The sequence below is a fragment of the Aotus nancymaae genome, unplaced genomic scaffold (genome assembly GCF_030222135.1).
Source record: "Aotus nancymaae isolate 86718 unplaced genomic scaffold, 86718_ANA_hifiasm-v0.15.2.pri h1tg000012l, whole genome shotgun sequence".
Classification (NCBI taxonomy): domain Eukaryota; kingdom Metazoa; phylum Chordata; class Mammalia; order Primates; family Aotidae; genus Aotus; species Aotus nancymaae.
The window spans coordinates 33,452,213-33,470,937 of record NW_026988423.1 but is presented as its reverse complement, the minus strand read 5'-3'; the positions used below and the strand labels follow the sequence as shown (position 1 = coordinate 33,470,937).

General features: G+C 35.3%; 1 protein-coding gene across 4 annotated transcripts in view; it reads left to right on the top strand.

The window, feature by feature from the left end:
- ARHGAP32 (Rho GTPase activating protein 32) overlaps positions 1-18,725 on the top strand; it is a 202,262-nt gene that overhangs the window by 96,621 nt on the left and 86,916 nt on the right. For 3 of the 4 annotated variants that reach the window (XM_012470116.3, XM_012470115.3, XM_012470117.3), the window contains 3 exons: positions 395-487; positions 1,260-1,382; positions 2,919-2,996. In XM_012470116.3, the coding sequence (XP_012325539.1) occupies positions 395-487; positions 1,260-1,382; positions 2,919-2,996 (294 nt within the window). Of the gene's footprint in view, positions 1-394; positions 488-1,259; positions 1,383-2,918; positions 2,997-18,725 lie in introns of those variants that run through there. The other variant, XM_064375580.1, reaches the window with a different exon arrangement.

Here is an 18,725-nt window from a genome sequence, read left to right as displayed (position 1 = left end):
CCCCTGCCACAGCCATGTACATGGAAGATTACAGTGGGACTTCGGGACAAATGTTTCCAAGTAGTAGGGGAAGTCTAGGCAGAAAAGCCAAATATGGATCTCCTATAGTTATCTTTTTGCATTTTCAGTACAAAAATAGAAATTCATAAAATTAGAAACCATGGAATAGTATGATTGGTGATGATAAGGGGCTAGAAGTTGAAGCTCTGCAGAAGACAGAGGCTGAGTTGCTATGTAAGTGTGCATTGTGCCACTGGTTTTCAGTGAAGAGTCTTCTGTAACTATCAAAAGGCCTAAAGATCTATAGATTTTTTTCTTCTAGAAACCATCAATTTTCTCTGTAAGAGAGCATAGTATCTTTCCTCAGAGTTACACTGACTCTTTTTCTTTTCAGTCGGTCACTCAGATGCTTATGGCTTACCTGTCACGCCTTTCAGCTATTGCTGGCAACAAGATCAACTGTGGGCCCGCCCTTACCTGGATGGAGGTATATTTCCTAATTCACTTTTTGTGAAAAATGTATATTTAAATTATCTACTTAAGAAATTTGATATTAACTTAATTTTGATATCTATTGAACTTCAGAAATCAAAGAAATGGAGTATATTCTCATCATCTCGGAGGATAGATAGATACGAGATACAGGAAATATTTTTTCATCTCAAATCTTTATTTGATAATCTTCGAAACTAATCTTAATATTTCTTGTAAATCTCAATGATATTCAGCAAAGTGTACATTTTTTTAGTTGACTTAGTAATTGAAAATATTTTTCAGTTATTTATGAACCTTTTAAAGGGTTCTACTTAAGAGTAAGTATTGAGTGAAGCATTTTTTAGTAAATAGATTATATATTTATTCTAAATGTGCATATGTAGAGTTATATTGTTTTCTCCTTCCACTGGAAATTGGGAATGCAAGATGGAAAGTGGAAAGAATGTGGAACTATGGGCCAACCTGCATTGAGATCTTGGAAAAAGTATTGAATCTCTTATAAAATACATAGCTTCTTTCATCTTTAGCATCTTCACCTTTAAATAATAAGTATTTTTTAGAGTTATGAGGATTAAATTAAACCATATATGTTATATGCACAGCACAATGACTAGCATATTTTGACTACCCAGTAAATGGTAGGTTTTTTTTTTTAAGACTCTTGGGTTATTGTATCTCTAAATTAAAATGAATTTCTTATATAGATAGTCAAAGAAGCATTCAAGTCCGTGTCTTTATCTTATAGTACATTTTCTTTGTGATAGATTGATAATAAGGGAAATCACCTTTTGGTTCATGAGGAGTCATCCATCAACACTCCTGCTGTTGGTGCTGCCCATGTTATCAAGAGGTACACTGCCCGGGCCCCTGATGAATTGACCTTAGAGGTAAATAGCTAAGAAGTTGTTTGTTATTTGGTTCCTGCTACCTTTCTGGCCTCATCTTTGACTGTTCTTAATCATTTCCTTAATTAAAAAAAAATGAAAAGCACCAGGTTTTTCCATAGTCCTTTATCTTTCAGCCTGTAATATCTTCTAGTTTTGTTTAAGTGATAGTACTCATCCTTGAAAACTGAGGTTATCTCCTGTTTTTTCTTGGAAGTTATTCTTGATCTCTCTTCCCTCACTCCATGCAAATACATACCCCCAGAAACCTGAATTGAATGCCATTCTGAACTGTACTCATAGCTTATCGCTGACATATCACTTATTAGGTTTAATCATGATTGTTCTGTTTGTCTCTGAGCTTTTTGAAAGCAAAGTCTGTCTTTTGTTTTTGCGTTTTTGTACCTAAAACAATACCCAATGATACCTTTTTTTTTTTTAACATATTGTTGAAAGATTGAGTTAAAGAACAGATAAAAGGTGAAATGAACATATTTTACTATCAGGTATAAAAGGAGGGGAATTAAATTTTTTCCTTTAAAAATATGTATTGGCTGATGAGAGAAAAAATGCTGACAGTTATTAAATTTAAGAAATAACAGTATAACTTTTTACTGCTTGGAATATGAACTGTTTTCAGACTTTTAGGCTCTGTACAGAAAGAAATGTAGGTCTTAGAATGATGATGTTAGCAAATATGGCTTTGCAAAAGTGGCTTTTATATGATTTGAAAGATTCATTGTGAATATACAAAAGAAAAATTCCTAAAGCATTATAGTGTATGTTAGTAACGTTATTCTGAAGTTCTTGACTATGTTTTATTATAGATATCAGCACTTCTTTTGATTGAAGACTATAACTTCTGTTGAATATATTATTAAAAACCAGTGTACTTTTTATATTTATGATTTTATATGAGTTTCTATAAACCCACTAGTTTTACAGTGAAGAAAATTAGCTCCTTGGTGGAGATAATTGTATTTTACTATCTTTTGAAAGAAGTATAGTTGTCATCAAATTTTACATTTACTAAGAATAATCCATCTTAAGCCCTTTTCTATATGATTAAATAAGATATGTCAAGAGCTCAATACAGTGCCTGGCACATGGTAAGCACTCACTAAATGTAATATTAAGGGAAGCTACTATTTTTTCTAAATATGAATATTTAAAACTATCTTTTGTAAGTGAATCTGATCACCTCAGTGACAGCAGTAACAGTAGTTTAACAGAAATGATGGTAATGGTGTGATGCCTACCATTTAAAAATCTTATGCTATCAGTCTAGCTTTGTGAAGTTACTGCACATGTGTTAGCTGGATCACAATCTTTGTGCTGCTTAACTTTTTGTAGACCTCTCCTTAAATCTAAAGATAATTAAATTATTTTTAAAAACAAGTGGTACTTTTTTAAAGAAATTATTGGCTAGAGCATAAATAGCACTTTACCTTTTTGTACAGTTCAGATTTAAATTGTAGGTATAACAATTGGTTTAAAATTTAACTAAAACCATTTTGCTTAAAATTTTGATTCTCCTAGGTGGGAGACATTGTTTCTGTTATTGACATGCCCCCGAAAGTGTTAAGCACATGGTGGAGAGGCAAGCATGGATTCCAGGTAGGCAACAACAAATTAGGCGTGGGAAAATTCAAAGAAAAATTTTCTTTATGTTTTAGTAATACTTTTGTTTATAATAAGTACTGACTGATAATGGACTTTGTCATCAGAAATTTTGTCAGCAACAACAGAAAATGCAGATGATAATGATAATCAATTTAGATTCCCTTTTCTAATTACTGTTGTGGTTGTTTCTTATCTCCTTTTTCTTTAAATGGTGGTATCGTTTAGGTTATAAGGCCTGTGGAGCAACCTTGCTTTTAATACGGGTTTTTAATCATGATTCACGTATATTTCCTCTCTGGAGTTAAGTCAGTTTCATTAATATTTTTCTATAAAAAGACATTGTAACTGTTATGTAAACTTAGTTTTAATTACAGAACAACAACAGAATCTAAAGCAATCTCATTTCTTTTTCATATTCAGTAGTCCTTTTATCTGTGGTTTCCATTTCCATGTTTTCAGTGACCTGAGATTAACCAAGTTTCAAAAACATTAAATGGAAAATTCCAGAAATAAATAATTCACAAGTTTTAAACTGCATACTGTTCTGAGTAGTGTGATAAAATCTCTCCCTGTCCCACCTAGAACGTGAATCATCTCTTTGTCTAGCATATCCACACTGTAGATGCCACCTGGCCCATTAGTCATTCAGTGTCCCTCTCAGTTATCAGGTTGACTGTTGAGGTATTGAGGTCCTGTGTTCAAGTAACCCTTATTTGACTTAATTGTTTTACTCAATTATTGGTTATTGTTATGAATCTCTTACTGTGCCTAATTTATAAATTAATTAAACTTTATCATATGTATGCATGTATAGGAAAAACCATCCCGTAAGTAGGGTTTGGTATTATCTGTGATTTCAGGCATCCACTGAGGGATCTTACAACATATTTCCTGCAGATAAGGAGGAACTACTTTATGGCTAAAGAGTTTGAGACCTGAATGACATCTCTTAGACTGACTTAGCAACTAATTTTTATACGATAGATGGATTTTCTTTTATCTCTTAAAACTATAGAGGAGTCTTTGAAAATGCCTTAAAATTGTATCCTTACTGTATAGCCTGTGGCTTTTTGTGTTCTACTTATATACAAGTGTACTAAATGCTACATAAATAAAATGCTCATGCTATATTGTTAGAACTTTGATAACCATTGTATAAATACTTTGAGCTCTAACTACATATTAAATAAAAATGAATTATTCAGTTTTTATAAAATATATTTTATAAAAACTTAATAATACCATTTCAAGCAGTATAAGATGCTGAATAAGAGTGTCTGTGTTTTAATCCTGTGTTATCTCAGGCAAATTAGTTAACTCTTTGTTTCTCAGTTTCCTCATTTGTTAAATGGGGATTATAGGAATGTTGTTTGCCTCACATGGTTATTTGAAGATTAAATATGTGAGAATAAAAATAGAATGTACTTAGACCAGGCCTGAGGTATACTTTTTGATCAATGTGTTAATTTTTAAATTTCAAGAATTCTGTTTTTTTCCAAGTTTAATTTTATCTATTCCTTTCTCTATTATGAAAGCGTCCATAGTAATTTAATTTGGTGATTAAGACCAGAAAAATACTATCACATTACCCCACAATTCTTCTTGTTTGTGCTATTGGGATCCTCTTCCATCTGTGCTCTCATTTCTTACCAGCTGTGAATAATAAGTGCTTTTGATTAAATATAAAACTAAATAGAAGACTACAGTTATCTTTGTCATATTAAGGGGTCAGTTCTTCATGTCAGTGGAAATGAACAATAGACTTAAGGGTCTCAAAGATGATCAAAAGACAAATTTGGCTTTAAAATAACAGTTATGTTTTGGTCTTGATGTTACTACTAACTTTCATATATGTGTTTATATATCATATATATGTTCATATATGTATAACATTCATACATACATATATGTACACATATATATATACACACACATATATATATACACGCATATATATATTTTAAAAAGCCAGCCAACAGTCTAAAGTTAATAGAGAGACATGTTCTTTATAAGGACATTTTTCATGATTCCTTTTAGAAGGATAATATCTAGATTTTAAAATTTCTCTAATGTAAATTATGTCTGAATTCCTGGTACTTCATATATTCTGATGTGGATGGGGATATAATTTCAGAAGGCAAATAATCATATGCATATACATATATATGTTATATATATGTGTGTGTGTATATATGTTATATATGTGTGTGTGTGTATATATATATATGGTGTGTGTGTATGTATGTGTGTATTTTTTTTCTGTTATTGGGCATAACAGATGACCCACTGATACTTCTGTCAGTGGGAGCTGTTTCTAGAGTTTATTCATTCCTTAATTGGTCTGTTAGGTACTGTGTTTGTTTGCTAGGGCTACCATAACGAAATACCCCAGACTGGGTGGCTTACAAACTAATAACAAATATATTTTCCTACAGTTCTGGAAGCTAGAAGTCAAGGTGCCAGAAGGTTTGGTTTTTTTCAAAAGGCTTCTCTCCTTGGCTTGCAGATGGTCACCTTCTTGCTGTGTCCTTACACAGCCTTTCCTCTTTGTGTTTGTCGGTGTCCTAATCTCCTCTTCTTGTAAGGACATCAGTCAGACTAGATTAGGGGCCACCTCATGTAACCTAATTACCTAATTAAAAGTTCCCATCTCTAAATACGTAATTGATCCTTGAACAACACGTGTTTGACCTTTGTGGATCCACTTATACACGATTTTTTTTTAACCAAACACTATTGAAAATACAATATTTGTGGGATGCGAAACTCTCATATGGAGGACACACATTTGGAGTATGATGTGGGATTTAAGTATGTGTGGATTTGGCTATATGAGATATGCCAAGGGATCAGATCACTGTAGTCACATCATGAGTTCCTGGGGGTTAGGAATTCAACATTATGACTTTTTGGGGGGAAGGGCACAATTTTTAGCCCATAATAGATGTCAGCCAGTCTTGGAGAGGTCGGTTGGGCCCTCTTTAGGGCTGGCCTGAAGGCACTTCAGGTATTCTCTTACATAGACTTACTGGGGAACAGGTCCCTTCTTGAGCCAGGCTGGTCCCCAGGCCAAAGGCAGGCAGGACATGGAGGACTAGCAGACCTCAGTACTCTCCTTGGGCTCTCTCTGATGAGTGGGGAAGTTCAGAGCTCACCAGGACTCCCTGGAAGGTGCAGGAGGGCTTTCTAGAGGAGGTAACACTGGAGCACACTGTTGCACGTGTCTTCTGTTGAGAGTATGTCCAGGTGACACTCTGATGCTTCTGTCAGTAGGTGCAGGTGCACAGGCCAGGCAGGGAACAGCATACATGTTGGTCAGCCAGCTCACCTGACTCTGGTTACATGTGAACCCTGTAAACTGGGCTCTGTCTGCAGAACACAGAGGAGGCTGTGCTTCACAGAGGTGGCAGTGTCTTCCTAGCATTGTAAAGGAAACAAGGGCCTCGTCTTGGTGTTGGTATCACCAGTGGTTTTTCTAGGGATTGAGATGATTTAGTTCAGACCTCTCTCAGGGAAGAAAGGGAAGAGGAGCAAGGATGTGGACTACTTCTTGCTACAATGGAGGCTGAGTCAGCTGAGGTGTCACCCTCTTGAGCACTGCTGCAAAGCTTTCTGAAGCACGTTGTTGATACTCAGGCTCAGTATGTCTGCACTGGCAGCTCTGCTCAGCTCAATGTGTTCATGGCATATTATCTGGACTCCACTTTTCTTTTGTCAAGGTCCTGTGTGTGTGTGTGTGAGAGAGAGAGAGAGATCTTCTGGCCAGCTGTTAGGGCATGACAGAGCACAAGTCTCAGTGCAGAGGTCCTTCCTTAATATTGTTGTGAACTGGTGCTAGGTAGTTGCTGTATTGTGACTTTAATATTATTTTCAAAATAGGGCTGGGTGTAGCTCTTCACACCTGTAATCCTAGCACTTTGGGAGGCCAAAGTGGGAAGACTGCTTGAGCCCAGGAGTTTGAGAGCAGCCTGGGAAACATGGCAAAACCTCATCTCTACTAAAAATATAAAAATTACTTAGGTGCAATAGTGCATGTCTGTTAGTCTAAGATGCTTGGGAGACTGAGGCAGGAGGACCACCTGAGCCTGGGAGGTGAAGGTTGCAGTGAGCCAAGAGCTAGACTTTGTCAAAAATAAAACAAATAATCAATAGACTTGATTTTTGTATAGTTACAGATTTATAGAATAATTGAGCAGATAGTTCAGAGTTTCATGTAATACCTCTGCCTGTTCCCCTCCCCATACTTTCCCCTGTTATTCACATTTGCTTTGCAATACATTGAATAGAATCAGCAAAATGCTGATCTTTACCAAGCTGATAAGCTTAGTTTACCTACAGCACTGACTAAACACAATTTCTAGAAGAGTAGTCTAAGGAGCACCAGGGTCAGAATCACACAGATAAAAATACAGTCTTAAATCATACCTTGCAACTGTTGAAACAATTTTGAGGCTTGCTTTTTGTTATAATTAATGAACCAATATTGATACACTATTATTAACTAAAGTCCATTGTTTATATTAGAGTTCACTCTTGGTGTTGTGCATGCTTTGGTTTTAACAAACGCATGGTAGCATGTATCCACCATAAAAGTTTCATACTTAATAGTTTTATTGCCCTAAAAATGTTCTGTGCTTCTCCTATTCATCCTTCTTTCCTGCTGAACTCTTCACAGCCTGTGATCTTTTACTGTCTTCATAGTCTTGTCTTTTCCAAAATATCCCTATTGTTGGAATCATACAGTATGTAGCCTTTTCAGACTGGCTTATTTTACTTAGTAATATTCATTTAAGGTTCCTCCATGTCTTTCTTTGGCTTGATAGCTTCTTTTTGAAATCACTATCTAATATTTGGTGTCATGGATGTGCCACAGTCTGTTTTTATATTCAAGTATTGAAGGACCTCTCAGTCGCTTTCATGTTTTTAGCAGTTATGAATGAAACTGTTATAAGCATCTGTGTGCAGGTTTTTGTGTGGACATAAGTTTTCAAGTCTTTTGGGTATCAAGGAATATCATTGCTGTGTCATATGGTAAGAGTATGCTGAATTTGGTGAGAAGCCACAGCACTGTCTGCCAAAGTGCCTGTACCATTTTGCATTCTTACTAGCAGTGAATAAGAGTTTCTGCTGTTCTACATCTTCACCAGCATTTGATAACTGCTAGTTTTTAAAAAAATTTCCATTCTAATAGGTCCAACAAATAAAGTTAGTTTGAGGAATAGTGTTTACCAAATATACTGAAGGGTGCAATTCTGCTCTCTTCATTTTGTTGCCAGTGATTCTTTTGATTCTCCCTTTGCCACTGACTCTTAAACTTTAATGTTTAAAGTTTCGTCTTTAAAGGAGGCTATGTTAAAACATCAAATCCCAGGGCCTAAACCTTTAAATTTTGTTTCAGTAGTTGTAGGGCAGGATACGAGACTGTGTTTTTGTCCATGAGTGCTGCAGGTAAACTCTGCCAGTCACCTGCATTTTGCCAAGTTCTATTCCAAGTATTGTACTACCCCAGACCATAATTTAGCCATGGGAACAGAAGGATAAGTTCATCCATGTGTTTAAATTATACTGTGACTCTCTTTCTTTTCTTAAACTTCTGGGAGTAGGAAGTGTGAAATTATATTAACTACAGTGATTTGAAATTCTGAAATCTGTGTTTTTTATTTGTCACCTAAGGAGTATATTGAATCTTTTATCTTTGTTTTCTGAGGTGTTTCATCATATACTTCAGAAAGAAAAAATAAAAACTCTTCCTTATTTTCTTTATTTTTAAACTAACTGGCATAATTATTAGATTTGTGTTTTTGTCTGTAAATGATTGTTAGAAATGTGAGGTGATGTCCCAGGGAGCCCGTTTTTCTAGGTAAAAGGCATTACACAAATATAACATGGTAATATATTTTAGAATTGTTTGTTAGGTGCAGCGTCTCTCAGAGTTTTAATCTAGGAGCCACTGGCATCTGAATGACCTGAGAAATGTGATACAAATACATATTGATCATCAGAATCTTAGAGGAAGGAGTCAGCAGTTTGAATTTTAATGAGTTTTACAGATGATTATGCACAAAACATGAGAACTGCTGACCTACGCTCCTACTGTTTATTTTGTGTGCAGATAAAGGGAACAATCAAACACAGTTTAGAAATTGTGTTTTGTTTTTCCCTCCCCTCAGAAAATCTTCCATAAAGCCTATTTGGGACACAGTTAATCTAATGGTTAGAATCCCATTTAGAAAGCAACAGAATTTTATATAGCCCATGTTCTCTTGGTTCTCCATGAGATGATTGAGGATCACCTGTTTCATTTTTCATAGTTATCCCCGAATATTATGTGAGTTTTCGTGCATAAATATGAGGGAAGTGATTCTTGGACAACACGTATTTATTTACCTCAAGAGTATAATGTGGCTCCAAGTAACTTAGTTTTAGAGAAATCATCTTTATCTCAAAAGGCAGATATTCAGAAACCTTATCCTGTATAGTAGTTTAATGGATTTGCTTATTTCTCTGCTTATTTATATAAAAACTATCATATTCATATAATACCCTAGAATCCAAAGCTGCATCTTTTCATTACTCAAAAGCAAATAGAGCAAAATGTTTACTATCCAGTTAAGTAATGGGAAATCATACTGTAAATTTTCATCTGTAATGTGATATAATTTCAAGAGAAGGGGAAGTATATGATAATGCAAATGAAAGAAATTGCTAACATTTCTTGATTACTTAAGTGTGGTGTTCAAAGTACTTGCCACTAACCTTTAATTCCTCAACTCCATGAAGGTACTATAATGATCTCATTTTAGATGAAGAAACTAAAGCATAAAGGGTTAAACAACTAGCCTATTGTCATTACACTGTATATTACAGAATTTCTATTGAAGCCTAGGCATTTTAGGCAAAGAACAGGTCACGGTAGTAATTTAATGAATAATAGTGGCTCTGCTTGTTTACGTATATGAATCGTAGATTTTTCTATAGTGAAAGATGATAGTGGACCATTTGGTTCTAAACTATAATTTTAAAATGGTAGAAATCTGGAGACAAAGAAATTTAGATAAATTTTTCTATTTCACAAAGACAGTAAGTACATGGTATAGCCAGGATCAGAATACAAGCATGATGACTTTTAGTTTTGTATTTCTTTTCCTTTTGGAATATAGAAATATATAAATTTTCTTAATTTATGTTTCATTTGTTGCTACTTTTGCTTAGTGCCCTTAGATATTATTGATAGTTAGAAATAAATTTCCTACTTGATAGCCTTTTGTTAATTTATAACATCAGAATATGTCTTACCGACTGATGCTTAAACACTCAATTTTATAGAAATTATTGACAAAATGGCTCATAGCAGTAGTTCTTAATCTTATGAAACCCTACATCCCCTCTTTATGACAAGTATTTTCTAAAATTCTTGTCATTCTAAAGTGGAATTTACAAATTATATAACTACCTACCTTAATATACAGTTTCAAAAAGTCAGCACAAATTTCAGATATAAAGGAGAAATAAAAGGAAAATAATTTATGTATTTAAAATACACAGTACATTTTTAAACAGAAATACTTGGGACAACTGTTTGAAGACCTTGTTATCCTAAATGTAATCCACAGACTTGCAGCATTGACTTCAGTCAGAAAATATAATAAAACCCATATATAATAGTACTAAAAATATGAAATACTTAGGACTGTTTCTGAGAAAGAAAGATGTGAAAGAGCTGTGTACTGAAAAGTACAGAACATTGCTCAGAGACATTAAAGAAGATCTAAATAAATGGAGAGATATACTGTGTTTATGGGTTGGAAGACTGTATATTTGTTAAGATGACATTTCTTCCCAAATTGATCTAAATCAAAATCCCAGGCAGGCTCTTGTGTAGAAATTTACAAACAGATTAAACAATTCAAATGGAAATGCAAAGGACCTGGAATATAATAGCCAAAACAAATTTGGAAAAGAACAAAGTTGGAGAACTAACACTAACTGAAGATTTACTACAAAGCTACAGTATCGAGAGGGTGGTATTGGTGGAAAGAGAGTAGAACAGTGGGAAAGAATAGAGTCCTAAAATATATACATGTACAACTGATTTTCTACGAAGTTCAAAAGTCAATTCAGTGGAGAGATATGGTCTGTTTTACAAATGGCGCTGGAACACTTGGATATCCCTATGCCTCCCAAATAAACTTTATTTCTATTACCATGATTAACTCAAAATGGATAATATTCATAAATGTTTATAAACTGTAAAACTTCAAGAAGAAAACATAGCAGAAAACTTTTGTAGCTTTGGATTAGGCAAAGATTTCTTAAATGTGACATCAGAAGAATAATTCATAAAAATAATTTAATTCCATCAAAATTTAAAACTTCTGCTCTTTGAAAGACATATTTATGAGTACAAAAAGACAAACCATAGACTGGGAGAAAATACTTTCAGTGATTATATCTGATAAAGGGCTTGTATCAGAACATACAAAGAAGTCTCCCTGGGCACACTCAGTAGCATGTGCCTGTAGTCCCTGCTACTTGGGTGTCTGAGGCAGGAAGATTGCTTGAGCTCATGAATTTGAGGCCAGCCTGGGTAACATATTGAGATGCTATTTTTTAAAAAACAAAAACTCTCAAAATTGAAGAAGAAAACAGTTCAATTTAAAAAGTAGGCAAAGATTGAAACAGATATCACCAAAAGGATATATGAATGGCAAATTAATATATAAATAGACAGTCAACATCAGTAGTCGTTAGAGAAATGTAAGTTAAAACGACAATGAGGTATTGATTCATACTTATTAAAATTGCAAGGATGTGGAGAAATTGGAATTCTCATACAGTGCTGGTGGGAATGTAAGATGCCACAACTAATTTGAAAACAGTTTAGCAGTTTCTTAAGTTAAACACGCAGTAAGTCATCACTTAATGTTGTCAGTTGGTTCTTGGAAACTGCAGCTAAAGTTGCAGAATGACATACTGTCTAATGAAACAATTTTATCATGGGCTAATTGATATAAATGAGAATTAAGTCCCCATAGCACAAAGTAAATCGGTCCACAGTTTCCAAGAACCTGTCAATGACGTTTAGGGAGGAATTACTGTACACTTGCTACGTGATCTAACTAGAGGAAAAAAAAAGCCTGTGTCCATCTAGAAACTCATACATTAATGTTCATAGCAGCTTTATATGTAATAGTTTAAACTGGTGACAATCCTAATGTCTGTCAACAGCAGAATAATAGATAAATGGTAGTGTCCATACAATTGAATATTACTTAGCAATGAAAGGAATAGATGGTTGATAAATACAGCAACATGAGTGATCCTCAAAAATATGCTGCATGAAAGAAGGCAGATGAAAAAAAAATCTATTTATGTAGAACTATAGAAAATGGAAAGTAATATATAGTGTTAAAATATAGATGAGTAGTTGACTGAGGAGCAGGGATGAAAGAGTAGGGGGAAGGAAGGATTACAAAGAGATACAAGGAAACTTTTAGGGTTGATGAATATATTCATAATCTTGATTGTGGTGATAATTTTATGGTTGTTTTTATCAAAATGTACATTTTAAATATGTGCAGTTTACTTTGGGTTAACTATACCTCAATTAAGGTGGAAGTGAAAACTGCAGGAGCATTCTTGACTTCATGCTGTTCACGCATCTACTCCAGTTGATTATGTCCATCTTTTCTACCTCTGTGTCTTTTATATTCATGTACTCTCCTTCCTCATGCTGTTGTCATACACGTTGGTTTTATTCTCTTTCCTAGCCTGTTTTTGCAAATTCCTAAAGTGGTGTCCTGCTTCTTATTTTCCTCTCTTCCTTACACCTTGAAAGATATACATTGCTAATAGTTTTCTTTTTAGAACACTCCTGTTCCTTCCCTTCTTCTGCTCAGAATTTGTTGCTTTTATTTCCTGCAGAAGGAACTTAGAACTCCTTGTCGCGACATACAAGATCATCCAGGATCTCCAACTTTATTCTCATTTACCAGTCTTATTTTGCACTGCTCTGTTTTATAAACTGGATGTTCTGCCAGATGTAACTATCATTTCCCCCTCAGTACACAGGTTGCTCTTTTCTACTTTGATGTCTTTTTATCTGTGTGTCATTCCACTTACAATGCCTACTCTGTCCTCTCCTTAATCCTTCCAGGAATGAAAAGTATTACAAATTAATTAAAACTTTAAAGCAACTGTAATCTAGTTTTTCTTATTTGATATTTTATTGTGGCAACTAGGAAAAGAAATTTAATCTCTTCAGCTACTTGCTGTACAATAAACAATTACATTCAGTACTCAGTATTATGCTCAATATTATCATTTTGTTGTTCCTCCAAGTTTTTGCCCATCAGTTACTTCCTGCCCTCACTGTCCTCCTTATCCAGTGTAGATTGTAGAGCTGTGATTATATTCACCTATCACCAATATATTCTTAAAGACTTCACCCTTTCATTCTTCTCTTTTATCACTAATGGTCTCTGTTTGGCTTAATGAAAAAAATAGGTACTTTACTACTCCTTACTTAAACTCTCATTAGTAACCGATTTCCTCTTTCCAAACACTTTTTTTCTCTTAGCTGACTTGACACAGCCTCTTCTCAGTCTCCTTTGCCAGGACGCCCTCCTCAACTAGACCTCTGACGTTTGGGGTTGGACTTCTTACTCTATCCTCTTTGTCCTTTGTGATCTTACTCACTGTCTCAACTTTAAAAACCATATTTATGCCCAGCTCTCAAGTTTATATCCTGATCTTTAGCTTTGTTTTTGACTCTCAAGCCTGCGTATCCAGCTGCAAGAGTAATTTTTTATTTAAGTGGAAACTAAGGAGTTGACATTTAAGGGGGGAAGTATAAATAAGGCAAATAAACCAGAAGAAATGTTGTGCTTTTGGGGGACATACAAGGAGAGTGGGGGGTGGCGGTTTAGTAAGAATATCTCAAAGAGCCCAACGCAAGAATTATTAGGCTATAAGTAAATGGAACCAGAACTAGAAAGTAAGGACCTGAGGAACTTATTTCCAGTTTTTGCTTCCTTTGATACGTAGCAACTGTTGTTTCATTGTCTTTTCTCCTCTTTGTTTGGAAAAATATTTCCTAATTCTAACACTTCAATGGAGTTAATTGAAGATTTGGACCTAGTTCTAAAATCATAGCAGACAAACTAATTGACTCACTGATTTATGGTCTGTTTGATCAACTGTGCTGGGATGGTATTGGCAGGCCATGAGTGTCAGACTGGGCAGAGACTCTAAAGAAGATTAGGTTCTTTAAGCATGTTTTGAGAGTGAGGAGAAAATAATTAGCATTTCTAGACAATAGACTATGAATTTGTATTGGTTTAAATCTCCTTAGTGATGTGATGTTTTTCTCCAGCAATACACAGACATCCAAGTATGGAAGTATATTGATTTAGTTGTGGTGGTTTGCTGGATTGGTTTGGCAGGAAGTTAATATTGGAAGGAAATTAAGGGTACTGATTTAAAACAAATGCTCAACCACAGGGTCCATATTGGATAAAAAACAAACCAAAAGAAAAAACGAAACTGGAATGGGGGGATAAGCACCTTAGGAGGGAAATATGAAGAAGATGGGATGTCTCGGTTTCAACTTCTGTTGTTACAGAATAGAGACACTAGAAACTTGAGGGGGTAGGAAGATGTAGTCAGAAAATGAAAAAGAATTTTAACACTCTGAGGCCAAATAATTAGAATTGAAAAATTTGTGGTATATCTTTTTTCTTTTTTTTTTGAGGCGGAATTTCACTCTTGTGGCCCAAGCTGAAGTGCAATGGCACAGTCTCAGCTCACCGCAACCTCCGCCTCCCGGGTTCAAGCAATTCTCCTGCCTCAGCCTCCCAAGTAGCTGGGATTACAGGCATGTGCCACCATACCCAGCTAATTTTTTTTTTTTTTTTTGTATTTTAAGTGGAGACAGGGTTTCTCCATGTTGGCCAGGCTGGTCTGGAACTGCCGACCTCAGGTGATCCACCCACCTCCACCTCCCAAAGTGCTGGGATTACAGGCGTGAGCCACTGCTCCTGGTCTCAATCTGTGGTATATCTTTAGGAGTGTGCAGTGCTTCTACTAGGCTTAATTTTAAAAATGGTTCACTATGCCAACAGTGCTAAAGTTTTGCTAACCATAAATTAAATAAATAAACCAATAGAAGAGAATTGTTTTTTAAGTCAGTGATAAGCACATTATCATTATGTTGAATTCCTTTTTAGGTTTTTGTTGATTGCCTCAAAGAGACTATAGTTAGGATTAGGTTCTCTTGTTAATTCTACTGGGTCCAAAGCTCCAGGCTTATTTTATCGCAGTAGTTTCTTATCTAATATTTCCTTTAAGTTACACCAAAGTATTGTTCAGCGCATACACTTACTTTTGAAGCCAAACCAGGTTTTCTTTTTAGTTTGAGTTTCCCCCAAGGTAGAAGAAGATCAAAGAACCAGATTATGGTCCATTCCTTTTACGTCTTTCCTGGTTCTCCTAGAGTCAGGGGTTGAGCCATATGCTTGCTAAGCTGCTGGAAACTGATTACCAGGAGCTGTTAGACGTAAACAGGTGCAGGACCAAGTGTATAAATATTCATCAGTGATTAGTTGGAGCCAAGTGTGAAATTTTGTAGGACAGTTGTTAAACACAGCCATTATTAAAAATTAAGGTATATGCATTTACAGTGAAATGAATTGTATTATAAACAAAGGTAATATCAAATCTTTTTGTAATTATTTTACCACATTTTACTATTTATGCTCTTGAAGTTCTTTCCAGCTACTCTATCTATATGCTACCAATACTATATAACTCAGCACCCTTCTGCTTCTCTTTGCAATTTTGTGTTCAGTTGTATCAAGTTGGTAGCTTGAAACCAGCCACGATGGGAGCATTTATACTGTGAGCACAGGAAAACACTGTAAATCAATGCCTTTCCCCCATGAAGAGCTAGTTGTGCAATATTTATCAGCATACCATGGGATATAATAGCATGTCTGGTGGCTTTTTACCTTATCTCAAAGACTTGAGGGAACACTGCCAGACCTTCTCCTCTTTTCAAGACCATTTCTAAGCTGTTCCAGCCTTATCTCTACATTGTTCTTTCCTTTCTATTACTATGTTTTTATTACCTACTTCTTTACCATCATGGGCCCTAGATGCTGGCTTTTTCTCTGTCTTCCATTCTCTTCCTAGAGTTGAATCTCATTTTGACCCCTGTCAGTATACCCAATTCTGCTCTCCCTTTCCAGCCATGTAAATTAAGCTTTAGAAATTGCCAAAGCTGTAGGAAGAATAATATACAAAACAAGATGACATAGTTAATAGATCCTATTTCCAGAGTTCTGGTCACTTTTTACCATTTGATATTTTATCAAAATGGTTTCTGTTTAGGTGAAATCTTAGGTGAAATATTCATCAGAAAAGTATAAATGTTCATTAACTGTACTTTTAAGGTTAGTTCCATTTTCACTGATAACATTTTCAACAGAACATAATTTTTTATGGTGGAAATTTTGTGATAGTAAAATAGAATCTGTCTGCCTTTCACAGATTCATAGAACTGACTCTTTTAAAAGACTTCTTGATGGTTAGGAGTTTTTTTTGGCTTCAAGAAACAAAAATCCGAGAGGAAAAGATGGTGGATTTCTAGCGCTGAGTTGGCAGCTTAATGATGCCAGACAGACAGGAGTCTCTAAGGTTCTCTGAGCCTTTCACTTATGGTCAAGTGATGACCACTGCAGATCTAGTCAGGACATCCGTATTCACAGCACAGAAGAGGAGACAGGATAGCAGCCGAGCTGTGTTTACATGTGCCATGCCTTCCCCTGAATATAGGGAGTCTGGGAAACTGTATAGTTTAGCTAATATTTAGTAATATTACACTTAGGATAAAGTAAAACAAGAGGGCAGGGATTGAAGTTAGGTATTAGGTGAGCCTACTGTAGATTTACCTCTGCATAGTATACAATAGCATTTCCCCATATACCTAAACCTAATTCATTGTGATGAATTTAAAAGGTGAAAATACAACTAATGTATGTGATACAGTTCCCTGAAGAAGTGCATTAAGCTTTGTTCAGTCTTTGTGAGGAAGTGATGGAAATTTTTTTTTATTTTGCCAAAAGATACTGGAACTTAGAAACTAGGCTAGGTACTTTCACATAAACTCTTGAGGTATAGGTAGTGTTATCCCTAACGTTACAAATTAGGAAACTAAGACGGAGATGTTAACCAGTTTGCTCTAGATCACAGAGCCTAATAAATGGGTGAGCCAAGTTTAGAATCTGGACTTTTCTCTCAGGCAAGTTGCAGATGTTCATATATTGAACGGAATTATAATGCTATGGTAAGAATGATATTTGAGAGTCTGGAAACTTAAGCAGATATACACAAAAGGTGGCATTATGTGTAATATCCATTTGATGGAAGAGCTAGAGCACCCTAGCAGTTCTGGTAGCTAAATACTGGGATAATAATAGCTTTTTACTTATACGTTAACTCATTTATGCCTAGTGTTCCATTGTTGGAACACTAAGCTTGTGGGAGTTATTTATATCCTACAGCTCAGGGTCATTGCCAAGGTCTGATTTTTCACAAAAAAATTTTGCAACCTCGGGCATAAATGAGTTAAAGCTTTAGAAATCGCCACAGCTGCAGAAAGAATAATACATGAAACAGACTGCCATAGTTAATATTTCCTATTGTTAGTAGACCATCAGTTAACAGATCAATGCACTTTATTCTATGCATTTTATTTATACTAATCCATTTAATTCTCATCACAACCCTTGTGATCATGAGAGGCATTATTATTACCATGTTTAGAGGAAGAAACTAAAACACAAAGAGGCTAAGTTACAAACTTAATCTAGTCATGGCAGAGACTTAAGATCGAACCCAGATACTTCTTTTTTGTAGCCATGTGTTAGCCACTTTAATATAAAACATGATGGAAACTCAATTATAAGAGTTCAAAAGGGCATAGAAAAACCAATGGGTTTCCACTTTATTACAAGTTTTAAAATCTGAGACTAGTTGAAAAAGCTTATATGCTAATTTCAGCTGAGGGTCAATTTTTTCACAATCAACTAAAAATAACTATATGGGAAGATCAGTGCAACAAACAGTACAGTTTACAAGCCCAAGCCACAGAGTTCTTGTTAATAATAATGGTAAGAAACATAGCCAAAGAGCAACTTAAATCAGTTAAGTTTGAAAGAAACTCTAAAGAAATATGCAAGCAATTCTCCTTCAAGAAATTTGCATAGAGGCTGGGCGAGGTGGCTCACACCTGTAATCTCAGCACTTTAGGAGGCCGAGGCCAGCGAATCACCTGCAGTCAGGAGTTCGAGACCAACCTGACCAACATGGCAAAACCCCATCACTACTAAAAATAAAAAATTAGCCAGACGTGATGGCACATGCCTGTAATCCCAGCTACTCAGGAGACCGAGGCAGGAAAATCACTTAAACCTGGGAGGCGGAGGTTGCAGTGAGTCTAGATGGCACCATTGCACTTCACCCTGGGCAACAAGAGTGAAACTCCGTAGCAAAAAAAGAAAGAAATTTGCATAGAAATAGGAAACATTAGAGCCTTTACAAGTGAAATTTCAAAGCCTGAATATATTCAGCTCAATCCAGAGAGCACCAGACATTAAATTGGAACCAAAGTAGAACTTGTCCATTTAATTTTCAGTTATGCGACTTGGAAAGCACTATAATTTT